At 39.9% G+C, this 12,166-nt stretch overlaps 1 protein-coding gene across 3 annotated transcripts in view; it reads right to left on the reverse strand.

The window, feature by feature from the left end:
• The window catches only part of MCF2L2 (MCF.2 cell line derived transforming sequence-like 2), a 293,647-nt gene that overhangs the window by 121,436 nt on the left and 160,045 nt on the right, over window positions 1-12,166 (reverse strand). For all 3 annotated transcript variants that reach the window (XR_009262037.1, XM_058730623.1, XM_058730622.1), the window contains one exon: window positions 695-780. Coding sequence is in view for 2 of the 3 variants with exons in the window: in XM_058730623.1 (XP_058586606.1) it covers window positions 695-780 (86 nt within the window). In the remaining variant the exon portion in view is untranslated. The remainder of the gene's footprint in view (window positions 1-694; window positions 781-12,166) is intronic.

Genomic DNA, 12,166 nt, shown 5'->3' on the forward strand with positions numbered 1-12,166 from the left:
TAAAGTAGTCTAATTAAACTAATATGGGCTTTAATCAAGCAGCAAGTTCCTAAAGACATTGGTTCATTTATTCTACAGGCATATTTTGGAGGCTTGCTAAGAGCTAAGCATTATGACAGTCCCTAGGGATAAAAGTGGTTCATAAGTCAGTAAGTCAAATGGTGTGGAGATAAACAATGTGATGATTGGGAGAATAGAGCTAATGATGGGATTTTGAGTATAAAAAAAGATATTTTTAAATGAGTTTCTCCTGATGTTTTTGGTCTTTACCACCCTAATTTAGGCTTTCTGAACTGCTGAGTATTCACATACATGTGAACACTTTCCTGTAGTCCAAACATAGCATTAAATTTGTATAAATTGTGTGTTCAGGGAACCTATTGCCTTTAAATGCTTTGAAACCAATAAGTCAATCAATATCAACATTAGTTTACATTTACTATTTTCTTGATAATTCATCTTTTAAAATACTGAGTATCCTTGGAACTTGGTTTATATCATTTTCAGCTCTTGCTTGTTGCTTTTATGAGATCCATGGGTTTATTCTCAGTATACACGTGAAGGTTACAGAAAACTATATGTGATTTTATCTGGGAAAAATGAGTGACAAGATTTAAAACAGAGGATACCCTCCCCTCCTTCCCCACCACCTCTAGGGGTTCAAACGACTCCTACCAGGGATCTGGAATCTTACCTGGAGGGGGAAAGATGTGCAGGGCCGTCAAGCTGCTCTGGCTCAGGGTTTGCCCCATCGTGACTGCTTTCCAGTATTTCTTCATTCTGAAGTGAAAGAAACTTTGGTAAAATAGTCTGTCTTATTTGGGAGCTCTATGTTTTTCTTTCCCCCAATTTATTTGTTATGTTTGTTTTTGTTTTGAGTTTTCTAGATGGGCACCATGTCCAGTCTCTCATCTTTTTCTTTCTTGGGTTTTTCTCAACCCCTCTGTGGATCTGTTATAGTTTGCCTTTCACGCTTTCTTTAGAAACATCAAAAATATCTTTCTTTTTTTTAATATATATTAAATTTTTTTATGTTTTTGTTTTATTTTTGAGAGAGACAGGTGCCAGTGGGGGAGGGGCAGAGAGAGAGAGGGAGACACATGATCTGAAGCAGGCTCCAGGCTCTGAGCTGTTGGCACAGATCCCGATGCGGGGCTCAAACTCACAGACCGTGAGATAATGACCTGAGCTGAAGTCAGATGCTTAACTGGCTGAACCACCCAGGTGCCCCAAAAATATCTTTCCCAAAAGCAAGTATCCTTTTTCCTTAATAATGTATGGTCATTAATATTGTACTCCTTCCCCTCCCCCAGTTGACTTGCAATAAAGATTCAGAGTTTGAGCTAAAGGGAACAGTAAAGAGATCATTTGCCTCAATATCTCCATTTTTTTTTTTCCTTTCGGGGTAAGAAGTCAAGATCTGGAGAAGTTGCAACCTACCCAAGACCAGAAAGTGAGCTTAAAGACAGAGATGAGGTAAGCCCAGAGTCCACTTTTCACAGGCTGGTAATCGCAGGTCCAGTCTATCACACTGCGTCATAAAGCAGGTGGTTCCTCAGGTGTGCAGACTGGTCACCTGGCTCCAAGCCAGCTGCTGATCAGAAACTGTGTTCCACTACCTGTCAGCTCTGAGACCCTGGGCAAGCTCACTGAACCTCTCTAGCTGGATTTCCTCCTCTACAACATGGACCCCATGGCACTATCCACCACAGAGGGCTGTGGCTCTTTTTCAGAATAATATTAGGCCTTTAGTTGTCAAAAAGAGGCAAAACTGCTCATTTTGCTTTCAAGAAAATGCCATTTTAACAAGGAAGCAAATCTGTATAATACTGATAGCAACCAGTGTAGCGTAAAGGTATTGACTAATAACAAACAAGTAGATAATTAGCCAGCATTTGAATTCTTCCTGCTTGCCAAGTTCTGTTTAAATGAATTATTTTACACTGTCATAAAAGGGAAAGATTTTGAAAGGGCCCTCTTGCCAAAGTATTGTTCAAGAAATTTAATGAGTAAACATAAAGATTCTATGTAAATTAGAGCTGGAAAATGAACAGTTTTCCCCAGACTGAGGAACAGATGAGAAGTCTAATAAACAGGTGAGAGTGATAGGCTCTCAGCTAGTTGTTCACCATGCAAGAAGAGAGGTCTCTCTCTGGATTAACAGAAAGCAGTCAAGGTGGGTTTTTTTTTTTTTAAATTATTATGCACAATGCCATCCACAGAAACAGCAATTCAAAAATGCTGAACGAATGAAAGAAAAGCATGGATCTTTGATCTTTTTCATAGATGTCCTCCCAAATCTGGGAGAAATCTTTCCAGAAAGCAAGCTAAAAAATAATGGACTATTTGGGATACAAGTTTTGCATTCAGCTCTAAAATACAAGGGCAATCTTAAATTCTAAGTTCATATTTTGTTTTTTTTAAGTTAATTTATTTGTTTGAGAGAGAGAGAGAGAGAGAGAGAACAGGGGAGGGGCAGAGAGAGAGAGAGAGAGAGAGAGAGAGAGAGAACAGGGGAGGGGCAGAGAGAGAGAGAGAGAGAGAGAGAGAGAGAGAGGGAGAGAGAGAGAGAGAGAGAGAAAGAGAGAGAGAGAATCCCAAGCTGACTCCACTTTGACAGCTGTGCTGACAGCTTAGAGCCTGGAGCCTGCTTCGGATTCTGTGTTTCCCTCTCTCTGTGTCCCTTCCCCCATTCACACTCTGTGTGTTTCTCTCTCAAAAATAAATAAACATTAAACAATTAAAAAATATATAATAGGGGCGCCTGGGTGGCGCAGTCGGTTAAGCGGCCGACTTCAGCCAGGTCACGATCTCGCGTCTGTGAGTTCGAGCCCCGCGTCGGGCTCTGGGCTGATGGCTCGGAGCCTGGAGCCTGTTTCTGATTCTGTGTCTCCCTCTCTCTCTGCCCCTCCCCCGTTCATGCTCTGTCTCTCTCTGTCCCAAAAATAAATAAAAAAAAAAAACGTTGAAAAAAATATATATATATAATAGAATCTTCTTTAAAGTAAGATATCATTTCACTAAGAATCTAAATTTTTAGTTCCCTCTATTACACATATTTGATCAGATACTAGTATAGATTTCTCATTTCAGTCAATATACAGAAGTAAATAGCGGTCCCTGGATTCAAACCAATCTAGTTATTTTTGCCACACTACCAAAGCTCTTTCTTCACATTTTCTATATAATGTTGAACTAATTACTGTGGTGGTTAATGTTACATTGCATCCGCTTCTTGTTCCTCCCCTGTGACGTTACTGTGCCTGAAGCACCTGCTGGACTTTGAGCTCTAGCCTTATTTGTCTTTGGATCCTCAACATGTAATATAGGACCTGCATAAAGAGTAACCACCATTACTAACAGAACTTCCTCTTACTGTATATTTGCTACTGTTTATAAAATGAACTGTGCTCTATCCAACTCTTTCGGTCTATTGTAAGTGTGGTAGACTGTAGGGTCTTTTATTTCATGACAACCTAACGACAGAAAATAACAATGACCCAAGGTGTGTAGGTATGGACTATCATCTTTTACAATGAATGATGATGTCCTACTGATTTATAGACTCAGACAGCTGGTGTCAGGGTAGAGAAAGAGTCCTCTGTCAATCAACTTTGATGAAATATAACACTGTTGCCACTGAGAATGTGATGGGAAGGATCCACAGCAGATCTGGGTACTGCTTTAATAACCTGCAGGGAGGTAGTTAACTATACTGTATACCAAAGTTTTGCTAAGGTTTAGACAGATTAGTTGTGTTCTGATGCAGTAGCTTTCAAAGTCTGACCATGCCCCTCAAGAAAAACATCAAAATATACATACATAAATCACATATATTGTGATTTATAATAAGAAATATGTGTTTGATCTTGTCCTGTTTTGGGTATAAATCTAAAACTTGTAATTTCCTAAGTGACAGGAGCCATGAAGGTGTCTTTTGTTATGCATAGCAAACCCCTTTCAACCAGACTAGAGTTTATGTTAATAAGGTGACTTTTGGAAAGCACCAAAGGATGGGGACTGGTTGCCAGGAGAACCAACTACGTAATCAGAGGGTTGGAACTTTCAGTTCCCCTGACCACCACCACTTCCAGGAAGGGGAGGGGGGCTGGAGATTGAGTTCAATTACTGATGGCCAATGGTTTAATCTATCATGCCTATGTAATGAAGCCTCCACAAAAGCCCAAAAAGAGAGCCTCTGGGTCTGTGGACATTTGGAGATAGGGGGTGGGTAGTGGCTTGCTCAGAGAGCATAAGAGCTCTATGTCCCTTCCTTATACCTTGCCCTATGCACCTCTTCCATGTGGCCATTCCTGAATTGTATCCTTTTAAGATAAACTGGTAATCTACTAAGTAAAATGTTTCTCTGAGTTCTGTGAGTCACTCTAGCAAATTAATTGAACCCAAGGAGGGGGTCATGGGAAACTGATCTATAGCTGGTCAGTCAGAAGCACCAATGGCAATCTGGACTTTTCAAATGGCCTTTGAAGGGGCTGGGGGAGCAATGTTATAGGACTGAGCCCTTAACTTGTGGGATGTGATGCTATGTCTAGGTAGATAGTGTCAGAATTTAGTTAATTGCTTGGTAATGGTTGAAACACACACACACACACACACACACACACACACACACACACACACACACCAGACATACATATAACCAATGTGATACACTCTATTTTTATATTAGGCTATCCTTGCTGTATTCTGTTCTTATTTATTTTTAAATGTTTGTGAGCCCACCAAATTGAGTTCAACTATCACCACTGTGACCTGTAATTCAAAAACCTCTCACAGAGTGAAAAGAACACAAATTCTTCATGTGAGAGGTAGACTGGGTGGGAATCCCTGATTTACTTTTTATTTAAAAGTGGCCTTGGGCAAGACTTCTCTGCACCTTAATTCTCTCTCTGTAAAAGAGGGCTCACTGTATCTATATCAGAGGGTCATTGTGGTGATTTGAGATAAGGAATTAAAGTACTTAGCACAAAGAAGACTTGATAAATGGCATTTATGGTTGGCTCTTTAAGATGTACTTTGTGGGGATTAAAATAAGTAAGTAATGTATGTAAACCACCAGGCACACCTGACCTGCAGTAATTCCTGGGCAGTTCCTACCTGCTCACATGTAATACAGACCCCATATTTCTCACTAGGTTGGAGGTGTTGGCCAAGTCACGTAAGCTGCCTGGACATCTATATTCTTCTGTATAAAATGAGGGAGATGTGTAAATTGGCTATGAAACATCCCTCTGTTTATAATATCAAATACCAACATAGGTGCTATTGCTTCCTATTTTGAGATGAAAGCTAAATTGTAGCCAGAGTACTTTGGAGAAGAAAAATTAACATAAGCTTCCTGAAAGCTCTAGAAGGAAGACCACATATTTAAATAAATGCTTGCTTTTTTCCCCAGATATTGGTCCTTTTGTTCCTTTTATTTTAAATAATGGACCAAGAAAATTGACCACAGACCAACCCACCCATTGCTGCTATATTTTTTGTTAGAAATTCCTTAGGAACCTCATTGGATTATAAAATGATGCTTTTTTAAAGCAAAGTAACAAGTTCCTGTGGAATCCTATCCTGTTTCCCTTCAGTCAACCCTGACTTGGAGTTGCCCCTAGGGTATCTCAAAGAGGGTAACTTTCTCAGCCAGTTGGAGATTTAAAAGGGAATTGACCCGTTAACGACCCTATTAGAGAGCCAATCAGGTGGAAAAGCCCCTCTCCATTTATGTTCGTTTTATTCTGAAGAAAAAGTGTGGCACTGAAGGCAGGCAGGTTGCCAACTGCCCTGGACACAACATCACTCCCTGTACCCCCATTTCTACTCCAGTCTCTCCTCTTTTCAAAGTGACACCAACCCATATACAGGTGCTCTTAGGAGCACCTTGAATGATGACTTCCTGTGTCCTCTGAACAAACATGTAATCTAATTGATTTGTTTCCTCCATATTTTGAAAAAAGATGTGTTTCAAAACTGGGAAAATAGGCTAAATGCCTAGCTTGAAAGAATTTTATTTAAAAACTTTATTTAAATTTCTCTGGAGAATATATCTTTTTAAAAGTATCAATCAACTTTTTAAAAGTCCCTACATTTTTAAAAAAGTATCAATAGTTGATTTTCAATTGATTATTAAAATATATTTTTTCTTCCCCAAAGGAGAGATAGCAACTAATCTGAACTGAATCAGATTAGTTTTTCCCTGAAGTTAAATGATTTCACTGTATGATTTTAGAGATTTTTGGAAAGCAATTTCAGTTCCAACTTTTTAAAAGCGATGCTATCTGGTAACTCAAGGTGAAAGTATTGTTTTTTATATTATCACATTTCTTAAAAAGAGAAGCTACTCTGGTGGCTCAGTCAGTTAAGCATCTGACTCTTGATCTCAGCTCTGGTCTTGATCTCAGGGTCAAGAGTTTGGACCTGCTTGGGCTCCCAACATGAAAGAGAGAGAGAGAGAGAGAGAGAGAGAGAGAGAGAGAGAGAGAGAGAGAGAGAGAGAAGCTTCTTGACTTCAGTGTGAGAAAAAAATAAGGCAGATAAGGGGCTGAACCACCCTCTTGGTTTAAACATAAACAGTGATCATTACAAGAAGTATTTAAACATTTTACAGCATTACAAATTAATTATGAAAACCAGAGAAAATCAATGAAGAGGTAGGACAAGTAAGAATTATTGAAAAATGGGGGCGCCTGGGTGGCTCAGTCAGTTAAGCGTCCGACTTTGGCTCAGGTCATGATCTCATGGTCCGTGAGTTCAAGCCCTGCATCGGGCTCTGTGCTGACAGTTCAGAGCCTGGAGCCTGCTTCCAATTCTGTATCTCCCTCTCTCTCTGCTCTTCCCCCACTCCTGCTCTGTCTCTCTCTCTCAAAATTAAATAAACATTTAAAAATTAAAAAAAAAGAGGGCGCCTGGGTGGCTCAGTCAGTTAAGCATCCCACTTTGGCTCAGGTCATGATCTCACAGTTGGTGGGTTCGAACCCCGCGTCAGGCTCTGTGCTGACAGCTCAGAGCCTGGAGCCTGCTTCAGATTCTGTGTCTCCCTCTCTCTCTGACACTCCCCCATTCATGCTCTGTCTCTCTCTGTCTCAAAAATAAATAAACATTAAAAAAAATTTAAAAAAAAAGAATTATTGAAAAATGATACAATGGTGGGCTGTAGGGGAGGACAGTGGGGAAAAAAGGAAAAGGAAAACTCTCCAAAGGCCATTCAACTTCCAGCCTCAGTCCAGGGTGGTCTTACAGACAAAGTCCCAGAGAGAAAAATGTTAGCCTTCGGAAGGGATAGCTATGCCTTTTCCTCTCCATTGCTGGAACTGCTGGGGAAAAGGTGAACCCGTCTTTTTTTTTCCCCCAGATTCAGTAGGTTCTGACATAGAGAATAGGAAGAACTTTTGAAAAACAGGAACCACTTAGAGATCTATCCTGGGAACAGATTTCTAGCTGGCTTGTCTGCCCTGTTTGCTCTATCTCACTGACCTTTTCCAGCACATCTTCCTACTCTTCATTGCCTGAAGAAGCCACTCACTGCCTTTGGATAATAGGGCAGTCAGGGCAGTCTTTTTTTTTTTTTTAATGGTAAGTATTTCCAGAAGAGTCAAGGAACTGTCAGTCACTCATCATCCATGCATTGCTATGAACTACCTCATTCAGATATTCTCCTGCCTCTAGTCCAGATCAGCTACATTGGGAGGAGGCTTCCAAGAGGGAGAGGAGAGGAGAGGAAGGTTTTAGCACATTTTATAGACTAATGCCCTTTGGAGAAGGGCAGGCTTGAGGAGACATGCATGAGTAGTCCTGAGGCTTTGTGGAAATGGGAAGTGATTAGAGAAAGATAGGGGAATGGGTCCCAAAAGCAAACTTCTCCTATTTCAAAAATTTTCCAGGATCTCTTTTATCTAAGATCTTGAATTTCCCAGGTAGTTTTGTTAGTAATTAGTTCAATGTTCTCAATGGTTAAATTGGTTTTTAAAGGATGGACTAAAGCTAAACAATGTGTATAATATTTTGTTTATGGGAAGAGTGTCTTCTTAAAAAACTGTAACATTGTTTTAACAATGATTTACAAGTCTGTAGTTCTGTTTAAAATATCCAGAAATTGAGAAACATGTTGCAAGATACCTTTCTTCCATTCCCAAACCGAGAAAATGTGAAGGAAATAAGTGTGTCAAGGACCTTGAAAAGAAGTTGCCCATATATCCTGAATTTTTTCAAGCTGTTTCTTTTTATTTTTTTTTTAAGGTTTATTTATTTTGAGGGAGAGAGAATACGTGTGCATGAGAATGGGTGAGAGGCAGACATAGATGAAGAGAAAGAATCCCAAGCAGGCTCTTCACTGTTAGCACAGAGCCCAGCGTGGGACTTGATCTCATGAGCTGTGAGATCATGAACTGAGTGGAAATCAAGAGTTGGGCAAAATCAAGAGTGGGGCGCTTAACTGACTGAGCCACCCAGGCACCCCTCAAGCTGTTTGATTTCATGTGATTTTAACCTCAATGCATAAATGTCAGGGTAACTTAATTTGTATATGTCTGTAAATCTTAACTCACGAATAAAACCACAAGTTTGTAAAGTGCTTTATTAGACCAATCTTTGGTCCCTAACCTAGTTCACAAATAATTTCCACATAACTTTAAGGCCAGTTGGTTGACCCTTATTGGTGGGAAGGGGGATGGGCTACAGCTAATAGAAAGAAAAGGCGTGGGTTGCTGTTGCAGATCTATAAAACCCTACAGATGTTGGACTCAGCCTTCATAAGTCCTCACTTCCTACTGTTCCTTCTGTGTGCTCTATATTAGTCAACAAATTCATCCAATAAGGAATCCAAGATGGAAACCCCAAAGTATTTTCAATATCTTCTTTCTTTTCCCTGTCTATTAAATAATCTCTTCTCTTTCTTCTCTGCTTTGATCTACTCCTTCATCCATCACACTTTCTCTGACAGTCTAGTGTATTCTAGGCACTGGGAAGAATATCTAGATTGACAGATATAAGCTCTGCCCATCTCCCTTTCTCTGTCATTAGTAGGCTCTCAACATTAGAGTCTCATCTAGACTGTAACAGCTGCTGGCAGCTGGTCTGCCTGCCTGCCTTCCAGTGTACTCTTCATTGTCATACCAGAGTCATCTAATACATAGGTGCCCTTCCTGGCAACAACTCCTAACCAAAGCCTTCAGCAACCACCTGTTTTCGTCTACCTGTCTATCTTTCTCAAACCACTCCCAGAAGAGCCTATGCCCCTTCAGACTTCTGAGACTTTATATCCTTCCCCATTTTTGCTTCCCTTCTCCATCTTATCCACCTTTCAAAGTTGTATTTATTTTTCAAAGTTAAATTCAAATGCCATCTCCTCTGTAAAAATATCCCCAATCTCCTTATTATGAACTGTTATGTCTTCTGCCATCTAACATGTTATATTCCTTGTCCTGGAGGTATGCCATTTTACTCTACATTATAAATTACTAGAAATACGTTATTTCCTTCATGAAACTTGTAAGTTCCTTAAGTTTAGGCCCCAATGTTAGAATTATTTCCATACGACCTATAGCAATTGCTTTGAGATCTATTAAATGAAGTTGAATAGGATGCCCAGATTGGACCAATCAAATATTTTAGTCATCTCAGTTTTTTATTTGTCAAAGAGCAAAGTCAACAGTGGCCTTCACTGTTATTATCTTCTTTGTCATATAGCTCTCTCAGTGAAAATACATTCTCATAGATTAATATAATCATGCCTTCACTTCACTAAGTATTGGACTCGATATTAGCCTAAGAGATCCATATCCACCTTAATGAGTTCTCCTTTAACCCAAGTCTTCATGACCTATAAATATAGCTTCTAAGCCAGTGTGACCCAAAAATGCAATCTTTATACCACCTGCATTCTAGTTACCAAATTAAAATTTTTTTTTTAATTTAAAAGTTAAAACTTCAGATTCCTGGGGGCACTCAGTAGGTTAAGTTTCCAACTCTTGATTTCATCTCAGATCATGATATCATGGTTTGTGGGATGGAGCCCCACATTGGGCTTTGTGCCGACAGCACAGAGCCTGCTTGGGACTCTCTCTCTCCCTCTCTTCTGGCCCTCCCCCACTCATATTCTCTCTCGCTCTCTCTCTCAAAACAAATAAATAAACTTTTCATTTTGTTTTCTTTCTAGCCCTACTGAATCAGAATCTCTGAGGGTAGAGCTTGAGAATCTGCATTATTAATAAGCTTCTCAGGGCTGCAATACATAGGAAACTTTGACAACCTTGGTTCTAGAAATTCTTCAGAAAGCTTGGTTGGGGGCTGCCTCAAGGATTTGGTGGATTCTCTGAATGACTAGACTTTGAACATCATAGAGGATGAATACTGAAATGAGCTTATAAGTTCATACAGTTTTCCTGTTGAGAATCAGAAAGGTAAATGACAACTGTGGGCGTGAGAAAGCAAGGAACAGAATTGGGGCCTGATCTGCTATCATTGAGCAAAACGGTATACATTCAAGATTAGGAGAAGCTATCCCATTTAACACCTGAATCTGACCTTCCTTCAGCTTCTTTTCAACTTTTACACAGAATATGCTATTTATAAACATGGCATTAAGTGGGAAACTAAAATTACCGAGACCCTGCTATATGTCAGGCATAATGCTAATAACTACTTTCCATATATTTCTCATTTTTAAAAATTTTCTATTTTTATTTTGTTGACATTATTATCACTATTTTTTAAATGTTTATTTATTTATTTTTGAGAGAGAGAGAGAACAAGTGGGGGAGGAACAGACAGAGAGGGAGACACAGAATCTGAAGCAGGCTCCAGGCTGAGCTGACAGCCCAAACTCACGAACCCCGAACATAGGGCTCAAACCCATGAACCATGAGACGATGACCTGAGCCAAAGGTGGACACCCAACCGACTGAGCCACCCAAGCACCCCTTATTATTATTATTATTGTTATTATTATTATTATTATTATTGAAGTCATATATTTCTCCTTTAATCAACCATCTGTGAGATTATTTTATCCCCATTTTGCAGAAGAGGAAATTTAGAATATGAGAGATTAAGTAAACTGGTAGTTAGGTAAACTAAGTAGCTAACAGGTTATAAATAAATAGACTGAAGTTAGATGTTAGTGACTGTTAGATTAAATAAACTGCATGTTTCAAAACCCAGTTCCACCATTTACTGGTTGTGTGACCGTTATGGAAACTCAACCTCTCAGAGTCTCCACAGCATCATGGATAAAACAAGGGAAACATCACCTTCCTCATCATCTTCCTCAAGATACTGAGAATTTATAATGAAACCGGGTACATACAGCACCCAGTACAATGTGTTAGCAACCCTTCCCTCATCTCTCCATTCTGTAACTTACAGCCTTGGCTTTTTTTTTTCTTTAATTTTATGAAGGAGGCTGTTTGCTTGCAAGCCTAAAAGCACCTCTGCTACTAGGGGCACCTGTGTGGCTCAGTTGGTTAAGTGCCTGACTCTTGATTTCAGCCCAGGTCATGATCTCACAACTCATGAGATGGATAGTACAGAGCCTGCTTGGGATTCTCTCTCTCACTCTCTCCCGTTCTCTCTGCCCCTCCCCTGCCCATGCTCTCTCTCCCTCAAAATATATAAATAAACTTTTTAAAAGTTAAAAAAAAAAGGCCTCTGCTACTTTAAGCCCCCTTAACAGGTGTCTAGGAGCATTGTTTGTTAGTGCTCACAGCCAGTAGCTCTCTGCCTTTATCCTGAGCATTTACATTCATGAAAACGGAATTTTCATCAGCCTTTGACTTCTTTCTAGCTCCAAAGAGGCTGTGATATAAAAGTAGCTCCAGTGAGTCATGCTTTCAGCTTCCAGCTGGTGACGTAAAAAACCTGAACTAGCCTCATCACCACTGCCAGCAACCACAGCGAATCTCCTCCACTGACAGGCTTTCCTAGACCACATTAACAAGTCTAGCACATGGCCGCACAGCTGCCAGATGGCCCTGAGAGCCTCAGCCAGCTTGTCAAGTTTAACTTAGTTCCTTTTAAGAGGTAAAGTAAGGATCACCCCACCAGAGAAGATGAAATGCCTTTTTTGGAAATGAGTTTTCTGATGATGATAAATTCATATCATGATTTTGTTGCATGATTTTGTTGTAGTGAGTATCAGTGACTCTAGTGGCATCATAAG

This window comes from Neofelis nebulosa, chromosome 5, assembly GCF_028018385.1.
Source record: "Neofelis nebulosa isolate mNeoNeb1 chromosome 5, mNeoNeb1.pri, whole genome shotgun sequence".
NCBI lineage: Eukaryota > Metazoa > Chordata > Mammalia > Carnivora > Felidae > Neofelis > Neofelis nebulosa.